At 45.4% G+C, this 26,290-nt stretch overlaps 1 protein-coding gene across 1 annotated transcript in view; it reads left to right on the top strand.

Moving 5' to 3' along the window:
* The window catches only part of LOC124795574, a 261,713-nt gene that overhangs the window by 230,306 nt on the left and 5,117 nt on the right, over positions 1 to 26,290 (top strand). The window contains exon 11 of the mRNA XM_047259646.1: positions 14,560 to 14,834. Coding sequence (XP_047115602.1) covers positions 14,560 to 14,834 — 275 coding nt within the window. The remainder of the gene's footprint in view (positions 1 to 14,559; positions 14,835 to 26,290) is intronic.

Raw genomic sequence — 26,290 nt, 5'->3', positions numbered from 1 at the left:
CGGGACCACGGCGCTCCTGAGCTTACACTATCCTTGATGTTGTCTAACTTGGCATGAGCTACTCAGTTTGTATATTTTGCTTATTTTTTTCATAGTTCGACACAACTACTTCTTGTTTTCTCGATTGATCTGTGTTCAGTTTTTCAAGGCCTATCCACTGTGCCAACTTATACCTAAATCTGAGGGGGGTGCGATGGGGACGTTCCCTTGTCAGTAGCAGCAGAATGGGTCGGTCAAGGGAGCTCAGCCCATAAGGAATCGAATTGTCATCCCAGGCAGAACAAAGAGATGCCATTAATACATTGCTGGATAGAAGTAATAAAATCTGTGAGCTAGTTTATTTGCAAGAGGAACTAAATCATTTGCGAACAGCTTTTACGAGAAATGTGTTACGAGTACTTGTTACAACTTCTTCACCACTTGTTAACAGCAGACACAGTGGCTGCGCCAAAGACTGAGGGCCGGCTGGAGGGGCCGAGCGGTTCTAGGCACTACAGTCTGGAACCGCGCGACCACTACGGTCGCAGATTCGAATCCTGCCTCGGGCATGGATGTGTGTGAGGTCCTTACGTTAGTTAGGTTTAAGTAGTTCTAAGTTCTAGGGGACTGATGACCTCAGCAGTTAAGTCCCATAGTGCTCAGAGCCATTTGAACCATTTTGAACCAAAGACTGAGACGGCGTGGAGTTTTACAATTATTTATTGAACTTCCTTTACAATTTCTCCCTCGTCGTCGCTGCCCAGCCCTGCGGATCCCTCCGCCTGGCTGCTGCTGTGTAGATTCTCCGACAATGCGTGCAACGCGCGCCGCTGATCGCATTCGGGGGCCTCAGGCCACCAGTGCTCCGCTGAAGCCAGGATGCCCTGTGGTTGAGGCGAACTCGTCGCCGCGAGGTCAGCTGCCGACGCTTGCTGCACCGGCGGCTGGGAAGCCGTCAGTCGCGATGTCCACGAGGTCCCGTCACGGACGGACCACGCGCCGTGGTGGTTGCCGGGTTGCCGTGAGGTCCGGGCGTCAGTCCCCGGCGACGCCTGTGACCAAGACTGCGCTGCAGCCGGTCCTGCTGGAAGTTCTCGCTGTGGTTAGTCTGCCATGATGCCGACCGAACTCGGACCGACCTCCAGAGCTGAAGTTGACATCTGACGGCGAACGGATGACTCCTGCGAGCTGGAACAGATTTCCGGAATCGTCACCTACGAAGATTGAACATTTGGACACGGACCACGTCCGTCCTTAGATACGAACTGCTTCCTTATGGCTTCTGTCTGTTGCTGCCTGCGCTCCACTGTTTATATCCGGCAGGAGGACGTTTTTTACCCTCGGTGGTAGCTTTTGTTATTACTCCCGCAGTACATTGCAGCGTAACTTAGCGTGCTGGCCTCACTTCCCCTTACTCAGCACTCTCCAGTCTTTGCTCGGCTCTCGGTCTGTGTGCATCCTTGCGTCAGTCTGTTGGTAGACTGCTGCTGTCAGCAAGGCTATGTGTGCGTACTTACTTCGCAATGCCGCGGTCGCCGGCGTGCCTTTGTTTTGCCATTCTCTACTGCGTGAAGCAACGCTTACTACATGTGGCCACAACAAATGGATACGCTAAGTAAAGTGTCTGAAACCGTGCAACAACAGTCGGCTGGGAAAGTTTTTCTTCCATTTGTCCACAATGTCAAGGATCGTAATGGAAAAGTTCTGGCCAAGTTTCAAGTTGAAACAATCTTTAGACCCACCAATACGAACACTGAATGTTTACGTTCGCCGAGAGATGGACGACACCCTTCTGTAGCCCCTGGGGTGTATAAAATTCCTAGCAGTTGTGATAAAGTTTATACTGGAACGGCGAAAAACAGCGTTAATACCCCCATAATTGAACAACTACTAGTTGTTTGGTTGTTTTGGGGGACGGGACCAAACAGCGAGGTCTTCGACCCCACTGGATGAGGGAAGGAAATCAACCATGCCCTTTCAAAGGAAGCATCCTGGTATTTGCCTGAAGCAATTTAGAGAAAACATGGATAACCTAAACCAGGGGGCCCGGACATGGGTTTGAACTGTCGTCCTCCCAAATGAGAGTCCAGTGTGCACCACTACTGTGATGAGCAGTTCCAGCGGCATGCATTATGTGATCAAAAATATCCGGCACCCACTTGTAATGTGGAATTGACCAATCAATAACTGTCACAAGAACTGAACCCGACATTATAAAAGTAGGTAGGGAATACTGTGTTGTCAGTACAAAAGCAGTAACAGCAGAATGAGCCGGTTAGGAGACTTTAGTGCCTTCCAAGGTCGACTAGTGAGTGATCTATCGGGGTCATTTCCACCCTTTTAAAGCTGCTCAAGTCGACTGTTAATGGCGCTTCTGTCAACTGGAAGCAGAAAGGAAAAACCATATCTGAACCAAGAGCCGGCACACCTCATGAGGGTCCGTCTAGCATTGCGGAGGTTGGTTACAGAAGATCGCATGAAATCAGCAAATGAATGACTTGTGAGTTCCAAAGTGCTACCAGGAGTCCAGATAGCACAATGACTGTGCGTAAGGAGTTAAAAAGAATAGGGTACGATGGTCGAGCAACTCATCAAATCCCAAACATTTCTGTAGTCAGCGCAAAGCGACGCTTGAGGTGGTGTAAAGGGCAACGCCAGTGGACAGCGGATGACTGGGAACGAGCCATTTGCGATGATGAATCACGCCTTACTCTGTGGCAAACCGATGCAAGGGATGGTTTCGGCGGATGCCTGGAGAACGTCACCTGCCATCCTGTGCAGTGCTAGCGCTAATGTACGGAGGAGGTGGTGTTACGGTGTACGGTTTTTTTTTCGTAGTTAGAGTGCGCTCATCTCATTGCGCTTAAGAAAGCGCCAACAGCAGAAGAATATGAACACACTTTACAGTATCGTGTAGTGCGTACAGTAGTGGATCACTTCACAGACACTGATTGTTTTGTATCAGCACGACAATGCACCCTGTCAGAAAGCAACATGTATTAGGCAACAATTTGCGGAAAATAACGTTCAATACCTTACGGGTTAGTTACTGCGTCGACTTTGTGCCAGACGCCAGCATCCAACATCGCTACCTTTCTAGTTTTGGCTCGCCGAGGAGTATGGGCTGCCATTCTTCCACAGACATTCAGACACTTGGTTCAGAGTGTTCCCAACAGAGCTCAACAAGTCATCGTAAGTGTGTAGAGTGAGCACAGCCTGTACTCACGTCCACTAACAGATATCCGGATACTTCTGACGAGGTAGTGCACGTACTTAGATCAGGCATAACAAATGTAGCTAACGAACATGCACCCAGTTAATTATTAGGCAAGGTAAGCAAGAGCTCGGGAGTGGTGAGGTCTGATAGCCCAGAAAACAAATTTAAAACTTTCATAAGATATTTATTTTAACCCAGAGACGTGTTGCAAGGAAATCTGATATGTTACAATAACCAAATAGTGCAACAGATAAAATTATATGCCTTTTCCAAAATTAAAGAGAAAGATGACAGTATTATGTTTACTTTTATTTACACCAAATCTTATGTGATAGAACATTAAGCCTCAACTTCTTGCAAATTAACTTGAATCTCAATTGAACCAAAATTTATAGTGGTGAAATTAACATACAAAAATAATTTTATTGAATTGAAAGTCACTTAACGTGAACACAAAAAATTGTCTTCTTCCTTTTTTGACAAGGATTACAGCTAATACACTGACAAATATAAGATGTATATTTTACAACGCGGAAATTGTGCGAGTGATATATCTTTTCAAGTGAAAGTAATTGTAGCCAAGTCACCCTCGACGGAACGGATACAAATACTCACATCAAAAAAAGTTTTGCGTCACATTGGTTCCGAGAGTTGCGGTACCTGTACAGAAAATTGGAATAGAGATCAACGTAAACATCATTTCTGCCCTTTTTATTGCTCATGAAAACCATACATTGCATGTTGTACCACCACACAGCGAAACCTTCAGAGGTGGTGGTTCAGATTGCTGTACACACCGGTACCTGTAATACCCAGTAGCACGTCCTCTTGCATTCATGCATACCTGTATTCGTCGTGGCATACTATCCACAAGTTCATCAAGGCACTGTCGGTCCAGATTGTCTCACTCCTCAACGGCGATTCGGCGCAGATCCCTCAGAGTGGTTGGTGAGTCACGTCGTCCCTACGTAGCCTTTTCAATCTATCCCAGGCACGTTCGATAGGGTTAATGTCTGGAGAACATGCTGGCCACTCTAGTCGAGCGATGCCGTTATCCTGAAGGAAGTCATTCACAAGATGAGTCGCGAATTGTCGTACATGAAGACGAACGCCTCGCTACTACGCTGCCGATATGGTTGCACTATCGGTCGGACGATGGCATTAACGTATCGTACAGCCGTTACGGAGCCTTCCTTGACCACCAGCGGCGTACCAGGAAACCTCCACCTTGCTGCACTCGCTGGACAGTGTGTCTAAAGCGTTCAGCCTGACCGGGTTGCCTAGAAACACATGTCCGACGATTGTCTGGTTGAAGGCAGATACGACACTCATTGGCGAAGAGAACGTGATGCCAGTCCTGAGCGGTCCATTCGGCATGTTGTTGGGCCCATCTGTACCACGCTGCATGGTGTCGTGGTTGCAAAGATGGACCTCGCCATAGACGTCGGGAGTGAAGTTGCGCATCATGCAGCGCATTGCTCACAGTTTAAGTCGTAACACGACGTCGTATGGCTGCACGAAAAGCATTATTCAACATGATGGTGTTGCTGTCAGGGTTTTTCTGAGCCATAATCCGTAGGTAGCGGTCATCCACTGCAGTAGTAGGCCCTTGGGCGGCCTGAGCGAGGCATGTCATCAACAGTTCCTGTCTCTCTGTATATCCTCCATGTCCGAACAACATCGCTTTGGTTCACTCCGGTACGCCTGGACACTTTCCTTGTTGAGAGCCCTTCCTGGCACAAAGCAACAATGCGGACCCGATAGAACGGTTGAACTACAGACAACACCAGCCGTGTACCTCCTTCCTGGTGGAATGACTGGAACTGATCGGCTGTCGGACCTCCTCCATCTAATACGCGCTGTTCACACATGGTTGTTTACATCTTTTGGCGGGTTTAGTGAACAGTCAAAGGTAGTGTGTCTGTGATAGAACATTCACAGTCAGCGTCTATCTTCACGAGTTCTTGGAACCGAGGTGACGCAAAACTTTTTCTGATGTGTGTTGATTCTTCCGCCACTTCACGAACTGGCAGAGTGACACTTACTGTATAAACACTGACTGTCAGAGCCTCCTTCTGGTGGAAGACTCAGCTACTTCGACCGCACTGCCCTCCTGTGACCAGAGGCAAAGCTCGCGATGCACGCTACCCATAGATCTTTGCCACGTCGAGATCGATTACTTTGATATAATGGGATCGATCCGAGACGACCACGGCTCAAAGTACTTAAAGCAAATTTGAGAAACACAGAATGTTAGACAATATTGGCTGATCCACAATGACACTATAAAGTCACTAGTTGAGCGTCTCCGACCTAGCAAACATCGGGGAAGCTGCAGTATAGTTACAATTTCGACGGAAGTACAGACGTTGCTGCTATCAGTGGGAAGAAGTCCTCACTCTACTACGTTGTCTTTGGTTCTCGTCACTGTCGATCTGTTTCGATTGATGGATCTCCATGACTTCCATCCTTCGTCCCTGGTAGTTTTTCTTGTGGCAGGATCGACTTCTGGGAGTCTCCCTTGCTGCTTTGGGCGTAGCGGTGGCTTCAGTGGCTGTACTCAAGATACTCTTTCTAAACGTGAGTCAGTGGCTGTACTCAAGATACTCTTTCTAAACGTGAGTCAGTGTGTGTCGTGGCGTACTGCTGGATGTGGAAGTGTCGTGATTCGCGGATTATGGCAGAGAGAGAAGAGTCTATCCCTGCTTTTTGCTGGTGCCCGAACAATGTGCAGCTGAAAGCCTATGCTAACTGCAGTTACCTTAGAAATGCGCTCTGCAACACGCACCTGTACGTATATGGTGATAATATAAGTTGAAGCAATGAATTACAACTTGTACCAGCACCAGAAAGTCTCCTGATATATTTGAGCTGAGCTCTTTTTTCTGGTGGATCTGTCTCAAAAAAGGAACAGAAATCAAATCTACCCTTTCTTGGCACTTTTACCCCACCATAAGAAAGCTACTCCTTTTCAGGCGGTGTCCCTAGCTACTCCCAAAAATTCTCTCTCAGCGATAGGCTCCACAGGTCTGTAATTTTTTATTTATCTTTTATTACATGACTATAATAAATGATTACAAAAAATTCATAAACGCGATGTTACAAAATGCGTGACTCAAAGGTTAAGCTAAAATAAAAAAAAGTAAACTCCGACCGAACAGGCCATGAAGGCCCAACGGCACCGACCGGTCGCCGTGTCATCCTCAGACCACAGGCGTCACCGGATGCAGATATGGAGGGGCATATGGTCAGCACTCCGCTCTCCCGTCTGTATGTCAGTTTCCGAGACCGGAGCCGCTACTTCACAGTCAAGTACCGCCTCAGTTTGCATCACAGATGCTGCGTGCATCCCGCTTGCCAACAGCGCTCGGCAGACTGGATGGTCACCCATCCAAGTGCTAGCGCAGCTCGACAGCGCTTAACTTCGGTAATCTGACGGGAACCGCTGCTACCACTGCGGAAAGGCCGTTGGCTAAGCTAAAATAAACTTTGTGCATTTATTGTTTGTGCTACTGCAGCTAAAGGAATCCTTCTTCGAAAAATGACGCAACAGGAGTTTTCTTGTCCACTGACAGTGGCGCTTTCCATCTCCAACAGAGCTATCTAATAGATCTATAACAGATCCATGCTGCATTGCTAATGCCTCAATGAATGCAGCTTCCTTTGAATCAGCCAAGTTCTTCCCTCTTCACTGCTTACAATTCATGTCATTCTGTTTCCGATGTCATGCCGTGCGGAACGTCACACCAAGCCTGGTACTTCCCAATTAGAGCGTTGTTTACGACAACACTGCGTAAATAGTTTGCAAACAGAGTACCGTACCTCAGTATGCGTTCAAGAGCGTTGTGAGCGTTTTGCACCTATCACCGCCCCACTCTCTCCCTTCCGCCGAAGATGCAAATTTTGTAAGTTGGATTGCCTACCTTAATATGCGTGAAATATTTTCCACGCCAGCGTTATTTTGCACATCCTGTATTAGTAGACTACTATTATGAGCTACTGTGAGTCCAACGTGCTCGCAGAAGGCCGCACTTAGTCGGTGATCGTTCCCTTGAACCATGTGAGCGCATTATATTTAGCGAGGGGAAAGTAATAATTGTCTGGAGGGTCCGAGGTTCAGTTACGTCAGGTGGACAGATGCTATTCTATTCGTTTCTCCATCATAGCTGCACGGAATACCCTAGTACGTCCGCCGGCCTATGACAATTTCAGTTCACACCTCAGCTCATTGCCGTTCCCCATGTAAACTCGCCCATTAAGCAGGAGATCTGAGTTAGAATCCCAGAGCTGGTGTAAATTTTAATTCATTCAGCCTACATCATTGTAGATAAAAGTGAGACTCAGAATGTCTCAGGAACACCAGCTGTATATGATTGATACTACTTGCTCGTTGTTCATTACAATATGCGCACGCGAAGTGCTCTACGTATTTTTAGAGTACATCTAGTGCTTCAATTGGGAAATGATACATTACAGTAGCCCGATTACAGCAGAACCATCATTTAAAAGGTATCTGCTTTTACTTGGAAGTGTGGTGGCTTCATAAAACTGTAAATAACGGAAAAAGCACTCTCTCACACCCTCACCCCCACCCTCACCCCCACCCCCACCCCCACCACCACCCCCACCCCCACCCCCACCCCCACCCACACCCCCACCCACACCCCCACCCACACCCCCACCCACACCCCTACCCACACCCACACACCTGTCCCTCGCACTATAGCAGAGACTAACAACTGATTAAACACCTCAAATTGTTGTCTGCCGTTGGTCTTAGACGTTAATACAAACCAAAGGCAATTTTCCTTGGATAGATATCACTGTAATTCACGACTCGCACTAAGAATCTGAGCGCTTACGAGGAAACGATCCTAAGCACGAACGTGGGGTGCCATCGGTTCATATACTATCGCTGATACAACACAGACACGAAGCCCTTGGCTGGGTTGGTGCAATGCCTGTGGCTGGGCTGGGACGCTTTTCGACGGTGATTGACCTGTCCTCGGCGTAATACAGTGTGGTAAAAGAATATAATAGTTGCAGCTGACCTGGAGCTCATGACAGCATAAGCACCAGAATATCAGCAACGCCGTTTTCTGCTGGGCCTCTGACATAGTGACTTCTCCTCTAAGAAACAGATGGCACCTTATTTATAGCCTGTGTTGAGCGTTCACTATCCACAACTGCGTACAAACCTTGGCCCACAAAATACATCTGCAACATAATAAAGTTCGTTCACTCACTTCGCCAATCCTTCTGTTCTTCAACTGTTCATAGAGCATCCAAAAAATATGTCGCCTTGTGCACTATTTTGAATCTTGGCAGTGTTCGGCTAAATGGACGATCCCTTTCTTGTAGGGTTGGGGTGAGAAACTACGCCGTAACTTACGAATTATTCAGAAGTAGTAAAACACCAGTAGGACAAAGTGCACTTACGGTATCAGCAGCTCTTCCGCTGCGTGCTGCTGATGGCATTTTGTTATCGTTGGTCGTAGCCAATGGGATGATAGTATACAGTGATCAATGGGAGTCACTCATACCAACGGACAATGCGGGTCTCTCATACCAATGATTTCTTTCGACGGAAGATACCAGCTGATTACCTTTGTTTAATAGGCGACATTAAGTACTACTCATCTATTATGAATTTTAAGGTTCGTTACCCCCTTTTTTTCAAATATGTCACGATTTTCCGACGTTGTGGTGAGGTTTGACCCTAACAGTAGAGCTTAAACTTCTGTGAATGAAACGAGCTGCAATCACATTTAAAGTCATTATTATCGGTTAGAGTACAATCCCCCTCTACCCCTCGCAACCTTGGTTGCGGTGGAATATTGATCTGTAGTTTAACTGGAGGTTGGAGTATGATAAACTCGTTGAATACAGGTAAAGCCAATGAATGTTAACACCAAAATTGATTGTAACAGATTGATATACAGCACAGCCCCATACCTACGTTCGTCTTTGAAATCATCTATTTGTGTGCTTTACTTCCGAAATTGCCACCATATCCGAGGACGTGATTAACTTGGGATCTAATTGCACAACATACCAGCTACATTCAATTATGAAGCAAAGGAAATTGCAAACGAGCAATGCGATTGGCCACCCACATATGAATCATGACTTCTCGTGTTCGCTTACCATTGTCCATCTTGCGAAACGTCACAAAAGGCAACACACAATGACAGTGTTACTGACATCGTAAATACACTTTTAGCCGCCAATGTTGCAGCAGCTTCGATACTGGGCATCCGAATTACATCTGGTGCCACGCCATTTTTAGCATCCCCAAGCAAAGTGAGTGTCGATACTAACTCAGAAATATCTGCACGTCGCTACTAAGGCCGGCGTCATTTCCAGCCACAAGAGGCGTAAGAGGTGTATCACATGGGCCACGCCATTCGCACGGATCTAGGCCGGGCAGACATTCAGTAATCAGTACTATGCTGTATAGACTGTTGAATGTCTCATCTTGCCGGCCGGAGTGGCCGTGCGGTTCTAGACGCTACAGTCTGGAGCCGAGCGACCGCTCCGGTCGCAGGTTCGAATCCTGCCTCGAGCATGGATGTGTGTGATGTCCTTAGGTTAGTTAGGTTTAAGTAGTTCTAAGTTCTAGGCGGCTGATGACCTCAGAAGTTAAGTCGCATAGTGCTCAGAGCCATTTGAACCATTTTTGTCTCATCTTGTCGCTACGAATAAAACGACCCCGCTTTAGTTGTGGACTGTCTGGTTTTCACTATTGAGATATATTCAGTGTGTAGCTAACGATGACTCTTGTTTTGTTTACAGTTTACTTTTTCGTATCGGAAGTGAATATAAGACCATGAGTGGAAAGTAAGCCCACGACCAGTGCGTCCCTGTTGCGTCAGCCAGAGACCACGCCACGCATGTTTCTCCAGCGAGAAATGCCATAATGTCTGCTCCCAATACTTGGCCCCTACGTGTACCTTTTTATGATCAAGTTAGGTTCACAGTAGCTCAAAAGAGCAGTTTGCTAATACCAACCCAATGAACCGTGAATTTACTTTCGAAATCTTTTCTTAAAGAATTACTTTATTTACTGGCGATTCATTAAGAACATTGACCCATTTAATCACTTTAGGTGAGCGTGGAAGTAGTTGCCAGGAAGTAACTGATGGAAAATTACCTTTAACAAATGTGAATTTATTCCTAATAGCTTTTCAAAACAGATTTAAAATTATAAGCAGAAAAGCAACCTCGAAATATCAAGTTACTGATTTATTTAGAGGCAAGAACAATATTAACAGTAGGAGCCTTCAGGCTGAGAAGCTTGCATGCTCCCTTTCAATATGGTCGTATGTCATGACCGCTCACAACAACCCCTGAAAGACTACACTGGTGCAAATCTGCAACACACCAGATTACTTTAAACAATAAATGTTTAACAACTCGTACAACATGTAAACTATGCACCCCGTAAGAGGAATGGAAATGGTACAACCCTCAAATTATTTGCCACCGAAAGTGCAATCTTTTATTTTTTAAGCACTCTCACGGTGGAAGGGTGGCAAGCTTGTAACCTAAAATGACTATTTAAATAAAACCCATAAAATGCAGACTTCCATAAAATATACAAGATGCTCTACATTACATATATACCATCTCGCAAGATGATAGGCAAGATAAAAACATATTTCAAGAATTCGGCCTTTAAGCAATAAATTCGTTAACACCGAATCTGACAAACATGACCAAGGCAGTTATTAACGTACGGCAGACCGACAGACAGACAGGCACTAACTGCCTAACAAATGCGGACGGGAGACAGACGAGCAAGATGGGGACGAGAGACTGACCAAGAAAACAAGTAGGATTTAACAAATATATGAAACAGCATATCACAAATCACTTAACTTCTAAAAACTGCAATGTCTGGCGAAGACCTGGCGCAGCACCCCCAACGCTTTCCCGAACCGTCCGCTGCCAGCCGCTTCAACGGACGCAGGAAGGCGCGCAAATCTCCCTTCTCACGGCGTCGCAGCTCGCACCGGCCAGACCGATGTAGTGGGTTGACTCCTGCTGCTCTCGCGTCGGCCGCGAAGCCACTACCCCTCGCTATACGGCGCGGCCCACTGGACTCATGCGGCGACCTCACATACGCCGACGCTCAAGACGGACAAGTCATCTGTGTCCCAGTGCGCGACCGACCAACCGATCGATCCAACCGCCAATGCCCATTGCCTGAGCAGACTCGAGCAGACTGGCGGCCTAACACATACTAGCACTCCGGACAACCGACAGACACTAACCGCCTCACCAATGCGGACTAGAGACAGACCCAGACTAACTTGGCTGACCAACTAACCAGATTTGGCGACTCAGACTGGCCGACTACCGACTACTGCACGTCAACAGGCAACTTTACCCCTTTCCCGCCAGAGGGAGACACCAAAGCTGCGATTGCCACAGCGGCGCCACCGCCAGAAACGGAAAGCGACTGCTTTACACTACGCGCTGCGGCGCGCTCTTCAAAACAGCAAATTTTACTACGGCTCACCCAACTTAACACAGTCTGCCCCAGTTGCGGATGATGTAAAGCGGGTTGCCTAACTAAAGGTACATGCAGTACCGGGTGGTTATAGTTAAACTTTCCCTATTTAACACGTTATAACACGGAAACTAACTGCCGTACAAGGACCAAACTTGGTAGCATTAATGTCCAGAGCATGGGGTGCATGATTTCCATGCGTCAGAGCGCCATCATTCAGTTCCAACTATGGCCACCAGGTGCCGTGATCAGTCATCATGATACACAGTCTCACACACCTGACCAGTCACAAGGGACTTGTTGACGTGTCAACATGAGCTTGGACAAAATGAACAGAGCATTATTGGTGAAGCACTATTATGAAAACAACAGAAATGCTGCAGCTGTACTTGCGGAATAGCGTCAGCTGAAAGGATTACGGAAGGGTCCTCTTTTTCCACCTGCTGTGCGGAGCACGATAAAGAAGTTCGAATGAACTGGAGGACTGGACATCGCTCCGGCAAGAGGCCGACGACCGGTTGCACCACAGGTGGTTGATGAAATCGCTGTTGCTATGGCAGACAACGCTGCGCGCAATTCCCTATCGTCAGGCAGTGCGCGTGCTGTGTCAAGACAGTTGAACATCCCGTGGTCCACTGTGCGGAAGGTGCTTCGAACCATTCTCAAATGGCATATGTACATGATCCATATCATACAGCAGCTTGCACCACAGGACGCACAACGATGTTTTAACGTCGCTCTCCACTTCCTCGCAAGGACTGAAGTTGATGAGGGCTGGCCCTGGATGGACGAAGCTCATTTTTCTCTTCAGGTGCGGTGAGCACAGAGAACTGCCGAGTGAGGCGATCTTCACCTTCCAGTCGCTGTGCATGAAGTTCCTCTGTATGGTGAACGTGCTACCGTACGGTGTGGCTTGACAGGAACGTTCATTATTGGCTCATTCTTTTTGGAAGAGATTGCTCCTATAGGACCGAAGACGGGCATTGTGGCTGGCCAGCATTACTGCGATATGCTTCGCCAGCGTTTCATATCCACCCTACAGGAGAGAGAGGCATTAAACTCAAAAGTTTTCTTGCAAATGGGGCCCATCGAATATTGCTCGTGAAACACATTTGGAGACGATCGAATAATCAGCCGATCATTTCCAAATACTTGGTTGGCACGATCACGTGATCTCACTCCCTGTGATTTCTGGATGTGGGGCTACCTGAAGGACAGGGTTTACCAAGGGAACATTAACACATGTGCTGATCTGAAGCGCAGCATATCAAGAGGGGTAGCCAGCATACCTACGGACATGCTTCTTTCTGCTGTGCAGAATGCGATCCTGCTCTTTCAGGCTCTTGTGGACACTGATGGGCTGCATATTGAGCCGCTTTTGTAGCTGTGATGGTATCGATATGTAATGGTATGATGTACCGTAGCAGCACATTAAAAACGATTCAATGGAATTGATTCTGCATCATTTCTTTTCCTCATGTCCTTTACATTAATGCTACCAAGTTTGGTGCTCATGCGGTAATTAGTTTCCGTGTTATAACGTGGTAGATAGGGAAAGTTGAATGACAAGCAACCGGTATTCAACGCCAGTTTTCTTTTGGCCACCCTTCATGAGACCCAGAAAATATTAGATACAGGCTCCCAGGTAGATGCTATTTTCCTTGACTTCCGGAAGGCGTTCGATACAGTTCCCCACTGTCGCCTGATAAAGTAAGAGCCTACAGAATATCAGACCAGCTGTGTGGCTGGATTGAAGAGATTTTAGCAAACAGAACACAGCATGTTGTACTCAATGGAGAGACGTCTACAGACGCTAAAGTAACCTCTGGCGTGCCACAGGGGAGTATTATGGGACCATTGCTTTTCACAATATATATAAAGGACCTAGTAGATAGTGTCGGAAGATCCATGCGGCTTTTCGCGGATGATTCTGTAGTTTACAGAGAAGTTGCAGCATTAGAAAATTGTAGCGAAATGCAGGAAGATCTGCAGCGGATAGGCAGTTAGTGCAGGGAGTGGGAACTGACCCTTAACATAGACAAATGTAATGTATTGCGAATACATAGAAAGAAGGATCCTTTATTGTATGATTATATGATAGCGGAACAAACACTGGTAGCAGTAACTTCTGTAAAATATCTGGGAGTATGCGTGCAGAACGATTTGAAGTGGAATGATCATATAAAATTAATTGTTGGTAAGGCGGGTACCAGGTTGAGATTCATTGGGAGAGTCCTTAGAAAATGTAGTCCATCAACAAAGGAGGCGGCTTACAAAACAGTCGTTCGATCTATACTTGAGTATTGCTCATGAGTGTGCGATTCGTACCAGGTCGGGTTGACGGAGGAGGTAGAGAAGATCCAAAGAAGAGCGGCGCGTTTCGTCGCAGGGTTATTTGGTATCCGTGATAGCGTTACGGAGATGTTTAGCAAACTCAAGAGAGGCGCTCTGCATCGCGGTGTAGCTTGATGTCCTGGTTTCGAGAGGGTGCGTTTCTGGATGAGGTATCGAATATATTGCTACCCCCTAATTATACCTCCAGAGGAGATCACGAATGTAAAATTAGAGAGATTCGAGTGCGCAAGGAGGCTTTCCGGCAGTCGTTCTTCCCGCGAAGCGTACGCGACTAGAACAGGAAAGGAAGGTAATGACAGTGGCACGTAAAGTGCCCTCCACCACACACCGTCGGGTGGGTTGCGGAGTATAAATGTAGATGTAGATGTACCCCAGTTTGTAAAAAATAGTCACATTATTACACAATAAATAGCATAAAGGCGGAATGAGACGCAACGGAGTGTGGACTCAGGCTCCTACTGCAGCTGGCTTGCGACGCGCTGTTCCTCTGCAGGTCTGAGGAGGCGATGGAGGAGGACTCGCTGGAGGAGAGCGACGAGTCGGCGGACGAGCGCGACTTCGAGGCGGAGGAGAACCGCGCGTGGCGCAGCCGCCTGCAGCGCGGGCTCGCCGACCGCCTCGACGACGAGGAGGACACCTACCACCCGCCACGCGTGCTCGCAGCCGCTCCAGCTCCAGTCGCAGTTCCGGCCCCAGCCGCCGCTCCAGCAGACGCCAAGCCGCCACCAGCGGCTCCGGCGCAGACTGCCTGGGAGAGAGTTAACGGTGGTACGGTAGCCTCCGACGGCACTCTACACATACCAACCTCTGTTTTAACCTTTATAAAGCATTTGCAGAAATTCATGTTACCATCATTCTACACTACTAACCGAACGTTTTAATGTAGGACAGATATCCATAAGTAAAGGGTGACAATTATTTAACTACATGATGAAAACACAACAAAAGAAAAATTTGGAGCAGGTATTAAAATCCATGGAGAAGAAATAAAAACTTTAAGGTTCGCCGATGACACTGTAATTCTGTCAGAGATAGCAAAGGACTTGGTAGAGCAGTTGAACGGAATGGGCAGTGTCTTGAAAGGAGGATATAAGATGAACATCAACAAAAGCAAAACGAGGATAATGGAATGTAGTCGAATTAAGTTGGGTGATGCTGAGGGAATTAGATTAGGAAATGAGGCACTTAAAGTAGTAAAGGAGTTTTGCTATTTGGGGAGCAAAATAACTGATGATGGTCGAAGTAGAGAGGATATAAAATGTAGACTGACAATGGCATGGAAAGCATTTCTGAAGAAGAGAAATTTGTTAACATCGAGTATAGGTTTAAGTATTTGTATGGAGTGTAGCCGTGTATGTATGTATGTATGTGAAACATGGACAGTAAATAGTTTAGACGAGAAGAGAGTAGAAGCTTTTGAAATGTGGTGCTACAGAAGAATGCTGAAGATTAGACGGCCAGATCACATAACTAATGAGGAAGTGTTGAATAGGATTGGGGAGAAGAGAAGTTTGTGGCACAACTTGACTAGAAGAACAGATCGGTTAGTACGACATGTTCTGAGGCATCAAGGGATCACCAATTTAGTATTGGAGAGCAGCGTGGAGGGGAAAATCGTAGAGGGAGACCAAGAGATGAATACACTAAACAGATTCAGAAGGATGTAGGCTGCAGTACGTATTGGGAGATGAAGAAGCTTGCACAGGATAGAGTAGCATGGAGAGCTGCATCAAACCAGTCTCAGGACTGAAGACCACAACAACAACATGAAGAAAATATAAATTAATTACAAACTACGGTGTGCACACTCTTTATACAACATGTAACCATCACTACAGATATTCGGATTTAGGTTATGACGTGTTCGATATTTCTGCCATCATTGGCGATGATGTGGCGCAGACGAATAGCCAAATTCTGGATGACCCGCTGAAGTTTAAGAATATCGATGCTGTCGATGACCTCCTGAATGGCTGTTTTCAGCTCACCAATGGTTTTGGAGTTATTGCTGTAAACCTTGTCTTTAATATCGCCGCACAAAAAGGAATCGCATGTGTTCAGATCCGGAGAATATGGCGGCCAATCGAGACCTGTGCCAGTAGCCTCTCGGTACCCCAGAGCCAGAATGTGGTCCCCAAAATGCTCCTTCAGGACATCACACACTCTCCTGCTTCAGTTGGTCGAGTTCCGTCTTTCGTCAACCACATCTTGTCGAAATCAGGGTCACTTTGGATAATGAGGATGAAAACATATTCCAAAACCTTCATGTGCCGTTCGGCCATCAAGGAATATCGCACCGATTACTCCGTGACTGGACATTGCACAGCACACAGTCACCTGTTTAGGGTGAAGACACTTCTCGATCGCGAAATGCGGATTCTCAGTCTCCCAAATGTGCCAATTTTGCTTATTGACGGGCCCATCCAAATGAAGGTGTACTTCGTCGCTGAACCAAACCACGCATGTGCATACTGATTACCATTGTGCCCCGCGACCAACGTGCAGTTTAAATGTTCTAACATAAACCATTCAGAAGTTATGACGATTTTATTTCACATAGTTCAATAATTGTCACCCTGTATGTAGTGCAATACATACACATACAACATCTCTTCATGTTTTTACGTAAGTTCTTTTTGAACAAGACAAATTTTTACTTGAATATGCTGTTTAACCTATCCTATCAAGACGTTTTTATTATGTTGTTGTTGTGGTATTCAGTCCTGAGACTGGTTTGATGCAGCTCTCCATGCTACTCTGTCCTGTGCAAGCTTCTTCATCTCCCAGTACCTACTGCAACCTACATCCTTCTGAATCTGCTTAGTGTATTCATCTCTTGGCCTCCATCTACGATTTTTACCGTCCACACTGCCCTCCAATGCTAAATTTGTGATCCCTTCATGCCTCAGGACATGTCCTACCAACCGATCCCTTCTTCTAGTCAAGTTGTGCCACAAACTTCTCTTCTGCCCAATCCTATTCAATACCTCCTCATTAGTTACGTGATCTACCCACCTAATCTTCAACATTCTTCTGTAGCACCACATTTCGAAAGCTTCTATTCTCTTCTTGTCCAAACTATTTATTGTCCATGTTTCACTTCCATACATGGCTGCACTCCATACAAATACTTTCAGAAACGACTTCCTCACACTTAAATCTACACTCGATGTTAACAAATTTCTCTTCTTCAGAAACACTTTGCTTGCCATTGCCAGTCGACATTTTATATCCTCTCTACTTCGACCATCATCAGTTATTTTGCTCCCCAAATAGCAAAATTCTTTTACTACTTTAAGTGTCTCATTTCGTAATCTAATTCCCTCAGCATCACCCGACTTAATTCGACTACATTCCATTATCCTTGTTTTGCTTTTGTGGATGTTCATCTTATATCCTCCTTTCAAGACACTATCCATTCCGTTCAACTGCTCTTCCAAGTCCTTTGCTGTCTCTGACACAATTACAATGTCATCGGCGAACCTCAAAGTTTTTATTTCTTCTCCATGGATTTTAATACCTACTCCGAATTTTTCTTTTGTTTCCTTCACTGCTTGCTCAATATAGAGATTGAATAACATTGGGGAGAGGCTACAACCCTGTCTCACTCCCTTCCCAACCACTGATTCCCTTTCATGCCCCTCGACTCTTATAACTGCCATCTGGTTTCTGTACAACTTGTAAACAGCTTTTCGCTTCCTGTATTTTACCCCTGCCACCATCAGAATTTGAAAGAGAGTATTCGAGTCAACATTGTAAAAAGCTTTCTCTAAGTCTACGAATGCTAGAAACATAGGTTTGCCTTTCCTTGATCTATTTTCTAAGATTAAGTCGTAGGGTCAGTATTGCCTCATGTGTTCCAATATTTCTACGGAATCCAAACTGATCTTCCCCAAGGTCGGATTCTACTAGTTTTTCCATTCGTCTGTAAAGAATTCGCGTTAGTATTTTGCAGCCGTGACTTATTAAACTGATTGTCCGGTAATTTTCACATCTGTCAGCACCTGCTTTCTTTGGGATTGGAATTATTATATTGAAATGATAATTAAATGGACACCCTAGCTGCAAACAGGCAATCTCTTCCACGTACCGTCATATATAATTACTATATTCTTCTTGAAGTCTGAGGGTATTTTGCCTGTCTCATACATCTTGCTCACCAGATGGTAGAGTTTTGTCAGGACTGGCTCTCCCAAGGCCATCAGTAGTTCTAATGGAATGTTGTCTACTCCTGGGGCCTTCTTTCGACTCAGGTCTTTCAGTGCTCTGTCAAACTCTTCACGCAGTATCATATCTCCCATTTCATCTTCATCTACATCCTCTTCCATTTCCATAATATTGTCCTCAAGTACATCGCCCTTGTATAGACCCTCTATATACTCCTTCCACCTTTCTGCTTTCCCTTCTTTGCTTCGAACTGGGTTTCCATCTAGGCTCTTGATATTCATAGAAGTGGATCTCTTTTCTCCAAAGGTCTCTTTAATTTTCCTGTAGACAGTATCTATCTTACCCCTAGTGAGATAAGCCTCTACATCCTTACATTTGTCCTCTAGACATTCCTGCTTAGCCATTTTGCACTTCCTGTCTATCTCATTTTTGAGACGTTTGTATTCCTTTTTGCCTGCTTCATTTACTGCATTTTTATATTTTCTCCTTTCATCAATTAAATTCAATATTTCCTCTGTTACCCAAGGATTTCTACTAGCCCTCGTCTTTTTACCTTCTTGATATTCTGCTGCCTTCACTATTTCATCCCTCAAAGCTACCCATTCTTCTTCTACTGTATTTCCTTCCCCCATTCGTGTCAATTGTTCCCTTATGCTCTCCCTGAAACTCTGTACAACCTCTTGTTTAGTTAGTTTATCCAGGTCCCATCTCCTTAAATTCCCACCATTTTGCAATTTATTCAGTTTTAATCTACTGTTCATAACCAATAGATTGTGGTCAGAGTCCACATCTGCCCCTGGAAATGTCTTACAATTTAAAACCTGGTTCCTAAATCTCTGTCTTACCATTATATAATCTATCTGAAACCTGTCAGTATCTTCAGGCTTCTTGCATGTATACAATCTTCTTTTATGATTCTTGAAGCAAGTGTTAGCTGTGATTAAGTTGTGCTCTGTGCAAAATTCTACCAGACGGCTTCCTCTTTCGTTTCTTACCCCCAATCCATATTCACCTACTACGTTTCCTTCTCTCCCTTTTCCTACTGACGAATTCCAGTCACCCTTGACTATTAAATTTTCGTCTCCCTTCACTATCTGAATAATTTCTTTTATTTCATCATACATTTCTTCAATTTCTTCGTCATCTGCAGAGCTAGTAGGCATATAAACTTGTACTACTGTGGTAGGCGTGGGCTTCGTATCTATCTTGGCCACAGTGATGCGTTCACTATGCTGTTTGTAGTAGCTTACCCGCATTCCTATTTTCCTATTCATTATTAAACCTACTCCTGCATTACCCCTATTTGATTTTGTGTTTATAACCCTGTATTCACCTGACCAGAAGTCTTGTTCCTCCTGCCACCGAACTTTACTAATTCCCACTATATCTAACTTTAACCTATCCATTTCGCTTTTTAAATTTTCTAACCTACCTGCCCGATTAAGGGATCTGACATTCCACGCTCCGATCCGTAGAACGCCAGTTTTCTTTCTCCTGATAACGACATCCTCTTGAGTAGTCCCCGCCCGGAGATCCGAATGGGGGACTATTTTACCTCCGGAATGTTTTACCCAAGAGGACGCCATCATCATTTAACCATGCACTAAAGCTGCATGCCCTCGGGAAGAATTACGGTCGTAGTTTCCCCTTGCTTTCAGCCCGTCCGCAGCTCGTGGTCGTGCGGTAGCGTTCTCGCTTCCCACGCCTGGGTTCCCGGGTTCGATTCCCGGCGGGGTCAGGGATTTTCTCTGCCTCGTGACGATTGGGTGTTGTGTGATGTCCTTAGGTTAGTTAGGTTTAAGTAGTTCTAAGTTCTAGGGAACTGATGACCATAGCTGTAAAGTCCCATAGTGCTCAGAGCCACTTTTGAGCTTTCAGCGGCCGGCCGCGGTGGTCTAGCGGTTCTAGGCGCGCAGTCCGGAACCGCGTGACTGCTACGGTCGCAGGTTCGAATCCTGCCTCGGGTATGGATGTGTGTGATGTCCTTAGGTTAGTTAGGTTTAAGTAGTTCTAAGTTCTAGGGGACTGATGACCACAGTAGTTAAGTCCCATAGTGCTCAGAGCCATTTGAACCATTTTGAGCTTTCAGCCGTTCGCAGTACCAGCACAGCAAGGCCGTTTTGGTTAGTGTTACAAGGCCAGATCAGTCAATCATCCAGACTGTTGCCCCTACAACTACTGAAATGGCTGATGCCCCTCTTCAGGAACCACACGTTTGTGTGGCCTCTCAATAGATACCCCTCCGTTGTGGTTGCACCTACGGTACGGCTATCTGTATCGCTGAGGCACGCAAGCCTCCCCACCAACGGCAAGGTCCATGGTTCGTGGGTGGGGTTTTTATTATATCCACACATATTATTAAAATGTATGTGTGTACGTGTGTTCCAATCTACTCTTACACTAATGGATCGATATGAACCAAACTTTGTACACACATGACTTACAGTCTGATAAGAAGTGTAGCCCACAAACAGCAGATACGCAGACACTATTTACCCATTATTTGAGAATACTGAAATTTTTCACGTGGAAAGAATGCTCTGAAAGAAATGTACTGCCGAAATTTTAGCTTGTAAGGCACACTGCAAGTATTTTATAATAATTGTTAAAGTTACTAACGTTTGTCACATGATGGACCTCTAATAACAGCGGTTTGTACAGCCCCTCCTGTGCTGCGCACCCGTCGGCGAATAAGCCATAACAATAGAACGTAGCTCCGCGTAGCGCAAAGTTCAAAGTAAACAATCGCGAATTTCAAGCACTTAAACCATACCAAAAAAGTCTCAAAACCATTAAGTTTTTGAATAATTTTCAGTCTATATCAACAGCTAAATTGTTGCGGATGTAATCGTTAAACGAGTAGCAGAGCAAAGAAAATCAATGTAATGCATGATATTACATTACAGACGACTTCCATCCGTCGGGACTTTAATTTGTTGGCCTTAAATATTTTATAACAACTCCTGCATCACATTTCTTACGATAATTTTTGAATAATATATATTTTGCTACCAATGAAACAGTTCTTACTGTAAAATATAAACTTTCTCGGCCGGAAATGTCACAGTTAATAAAATGTTCTGGGCTGTTATGCCGTGGTCGAATGGATTTAACCTTAAAATCCAACGTTTTGTCCCCACCTGCGAAGGACATTTTCAAAGGATATCGTAGCTCCTTTGAATGAAAATTCACACCCTGGCTCGCGAGCTAGGGTGTGAATCGGACATTCATCGTACCAATAGAACAACTTAATAGTTTGGGGCCACAACATTCACAAGTACGATGACGAGTGAAACTAGAACATTTCAGTCACAGTTAATGAAAGTTCCATATGATGAGATACTCCTCGTAAGTTGTTGCTTCAGAAAGTCATCGAGCCTTGCGTCGCTGTAGTACTAATGTTGGAATAAAACACGGAGTTCAGCCCATTTCTTGTAGTATATTGTGACTAATTACCAGTACATAGGTAGAATATACATTGACCGTCAGACAGCCTCCAAAATACTCTCACACAAACAGCTTCCGAAAGATAATAATGCAGACTGACTTCATAGCTCATGCGCCACTTCCTTTCATATAAAACAAAACAGTCGAATACATTATTGAATGTAAGATTTACAAATATAAATTTAAAATTCATGAGATGATTTTAGTTACCTTCATCAAAAAATGGGCCATTTATTGGCCCACATGTTCTAGTATTCAATTTGGAAAAGTTTATTTAATTACATACAAAATATCAATGAATTTACAGTACAACAGTCTAAGTTACATTTTAATTAATTATAAACAAATTACTTTGATAAAATATTACTTACAGTATTTCGGTTTGCTCTCAAGTAGAGCTACCATTTTAGATGATCATAATGAATAAACATCGTAGCTTTTCAGAAATAAGGGAGAGGTAAATTCTCAAGAATATGTGGTGCAACATGGCTGCACAGTTCATACCACGAAATTTCGAAATCGGATTATTAACAAACGGCTTATTCCCCTTAGTTGATAATATAAGTAAGGTAGTATATTAATGTGAAATTTAATCTGAGATAGTAAACTCATTTGTACTCATTTTTAAAGGACAGTTTACTACTGGAACTGGGTATAGACGTAACAGTATAAACAAATAAGAATTCGAGTTAAAATGACCTCTTCAGAGGATGTTGATATGAGGAACGAATTTCAGATATGGATAAATTCGCTAGAGATACAGGTGACATATCTCTGCTGATATGTGTGAACTACGTTAAATATATGTGAAGTTCATGTGACAAAAGCTCCTCTTAAATCCCTGGATCGATTTCAACCAAACTTGGTAAACGCCTTACTTACCATATGGAAAGAAATCCTGCGGGGGCAAGAACCACAAATTCCTATTGGGGTAGAGGTAATGAACAGAAAGAGGGGCAGGATGAAGTGAACAGAGAGGGGGAGGGATGGAGTAGGTGGGCAGTGAAAGGGGAGAGAAGGAGATGTATAGACTGAGGGGAGGTGGAATGAGATGGACCAGTAGAAGACAGGAATAAACAGCTACCCTGGCAACACAGGGTACTTAGCCAGTGTATGCATAGGGTGTAGATTACGCCATGGGAACAACTTTATTACAGACAGAACGTTCGCTGAACCGTCCTAGCGACACTTGGCACCTTCCCTGATTGATTACGCCCGTGCGAGGCGGCAGGGCATAGGCATTCCGTGGCGTTTATATGCAGTGTGTGTTGCCTGCAAGCCAGTCATCTGCTCCACGTGAAAGGCGGTAGGCTGAACTTCTAAACTATCTTTCTCTGCCTAGAGACAGTCATTATTAAGGTTTCCTTGTTGAAAATCACTCTGTGAGTTTCCTGCGGTAAACAGTGTGCAGATGCTGCACACATCGTTAGTACATTTGCTAGTTCGATGAGAGCTTGTCGTCCGATTACTGGCGAATTCAATAAATAGACGCTTAGCATCGCCGGGAAGCATCAACGGAAATTTGGTCTGTAACAAAAGTTGGTCCCCAGGACGTGATCCATCACCCCTAGTAGTTCGTCGCAAAGAGTTTGAAACATTTTTAAAATGCTGGGACTCCCAGAAATTTCATTCCAATGGCTGCTCGAAAACACCTACTGTCATGGGAAAGTGACAAGCCCTTATGTCAGCCTAAGAGGCACAAGCCATGTAGAAGCATTATCGGAAGACTGGCCCATTATCTTCACGCTGACAAAAGATCTCCCCCACCAGATACCGTAAATTACACAGTTCAATCACATCAATGTGGCCACTTGTCAAAAGCTTGAATAACCTTTCAAACACAGCGAGTTTGGTGGACAAAGGAAGACAGTAAACTCATTCTGGTGTTCTTCGAGCGCATGCACAGTGCAAGCTGTGTGGTGTTGCATTGTCGTGCTGGTAGATGCCATCGTGCTGACAAGGGAACCTCCCCATCGCACCTCCCTCAGAGTTAGTTATAAGTTGGCACAGTGGATAGGCCTTGAAAAACTGAACGCAGATCAATCGAGAAAACAGGAAGAAGTTGTGTGGAACTATGAAAAAAGTAAACAAAATATACAAACTGGGTAGTCCGTGCGAAGGGTAATGTGAGCTCAGCAACGCCGTGGTCCAGTGGTTAGCGTGAGCAGCTGCGGAACGAGAGGTCCTTGGTTCAAGTTTTCCCTCGAGTGAAAAGTTTTATTTTCAGTTTATGTGACAAACTCGTATGTTTTCATCAATTTTTTGGGAGTGATTATCACATCCACAAGAAAACCTAAATCGGGCAAGGTAGAAGAATCTTTTTACTCATTCGCCAAGTGTACAAGTTAGGCGCCGGCCGCGGTGGTCTCGCGGTTCTAGACGCTCAGTCCGGAACCGCGCGATTGCTACGGTCGCAGGTTCGAATCCTGCCTCGGGCATGGATGTGTGTGACGTCCTTAGGTTAGTTAGGTTTAAGTAGTTCTAAGTTCTAGGGGACTGATGACCACAGATGTTAAGTCCCATAGTGCTCAGAGACCCAAGTTAGGTGGGTCGACAACATATTCCTGTCATGTGACGCACGTGCCGTCACCAGTGTCGTATAGAATATATCGGACGTGTTTTCCTGTGGAGGAATCGGTTGACCTATGACCTTGCGATCAAATGTTTTCGGTTCCCATTGGAGAGGCACGTCCTTTCGTATACTAATCGCACGGTTTTGCGGTGCGGTCGCAAAACACAGACACTAAACTTATTACAGTGAACAGAGACGTCAATGAACGAACGGACAGATCGTAACTTTGCGAAAATAAAGAAAGTAAACTTTTCACTCGAGGGAAGGCTTGAACCAAGGACCTCTCGTTCCGCAGCTGCTCACGCTAACCACGAGACCACGGCATGTTGCCTACCTTGCGCACGGAGTACTCAGTTTGTATATTTTGCTTATTTTTTTCATAGTTCCACACAACTTCTTCCTGTTTCTCGAGTGATCTGTGTTCAGTTTTTCAAGGCCTATCCACTGTGCCAACTTATAACTAAATCTGAGGGGGGTGCGATGGGAAGGTTCCCCTGTGAGAATCAAATTGCATGTAGGGGTGGATAGCAGCTTACTAGTGTTTATCCACTGTGCATTCCAGAATGACGAGATCGCGCAGGGACTACCACGAAAATATCCCTCAGACCATAACGCTCCGTCCTCCGGCCTTGACATTTCCGACGATTGTTGCAGAGCCGCACACGCCAACAGCCATCTGTCCGATGGAGCATAAAATGTGATTCACCTAAAAAGGCCACCTGTTGGCACTCTGTAGACGTCCATTTGCGGGCCTGGCATACTAGAAGATAAACTGATTGAGACGGATTTGGAGTGATTTGAGATTTCTAGAGTGTAGGATAGAGTGTGAGGAAAGTGGTGCAGGTCAACAGACTGAAGGAGTTGGACTGGTGTAGGTAGCTTGGGCATATCGGCAGTGTAGAGGATAGAAAGCTGAAAGCAGAGGACGAAGCCTTGGGGACAACTGTATTGGGATGGGAGGTATGGAAACTGATATTGTTAAGAGTGGCAAAGGATGTGTGATTAGGTAGGAAGGATGCGATAAGGCGGATATAGTTAACTGGAAGTGTGTAACAGTGGAGTTTGAAAAGGAGAGCAGGATGCTATACAGAGTCGTAGGATTACTGTTGGTTGAAAGAGACAAAAATATCAGTATTATAGATGCTGAGCTGTTGGAATAGGCTAAAAGGGAAATGGAGGAGCTGGTCATCAGAGGAGAAGGTGAGATGGAAGCCACTGTGGTTAAGGGGAAGGAGGTGGTGTTGGTTCAGGTTTTAAGGACGTGTTGGAAGAGGGTGGAGTCGAAGACCTTCCTAAACGTTGATGTTAGTCGAAAGAGAGAAGTATCAAAGGGGGTTGTGAGGTATCAGTAAAAGTAGGATTTTCGAGGTTTTACACAGTTCAGTGGACAGGGTAGTAGCGTCAATACGTAAATTGTGACTTTGGAATGTGTGTATTTCATGTGAAGTACTTATTACGCCATGCGTTTTGAGTCGTGTGTTTAACTCTGTGTAGTATGTTGTCCAAGTGTTGGAAGCTGGAACCGGTGGATGGTCGGGAACAGGGAGTTGTGAAAGTGAGGGTCGTTGGGGATGGAGAAGATGTTGTAGGGAGAGGATGTAGAGGGGTCAGCTTTGTTCAGGTTGCGAGGTAAGGGATTATTGTTGTGGAGGTGGGGGGTGGTGAGGGATGGAATTACTGCCAGTGGGTCGATGGTACGCTTTCCTGGAAGAGTTGATGGGAAGTCTGGGACTGGTGCACGACTGGCGCCAATACAGGCGGGTTTTTTAGCATTTACGACCTGATGTGTCTGAATATTTGCGGGTGGTGTGTTAGTATATCTAGGACACAAGTCCCTAGGAGGAAGCGGCAGAAGCGACGGGAATATAGGAGAAAGAGTGCTGCTTGTGGGGGAGGGTGGGATGGGAGGATTTACCTTCTTGGTAGAAATGTGGGTGGACAAAGCATCCGACAAGGTCTGCGGCAGGAGGGGTGTGGCATGAGGGATTTAGTTAGGTTGCTGGAAGCTCACAAGGTGGCTCGCAGTCTGCTTGTGTGT

This window comes from Schistocerca piceifrons, chromosome 4 (assembly GCF_021461385.2).
Source record: "Schistocerca piceifrons isolate TAMUIC-IGC-003096 chromosome 4, iqSchPice1.1, whole genome shotgun sequence".
Classification (NCBI taxonomy): Eukaryota; Metazoa; Arthropoda; class Insecta; order Orthoptera; family Acrididae; genus Schistocerca; species Schistocerca piceifrons.
The sequence above is the reverse complement of the archived record's forward strand: the minus strand, read 5'-3'. Positions and strand labels throughout refer to the sequence as shown.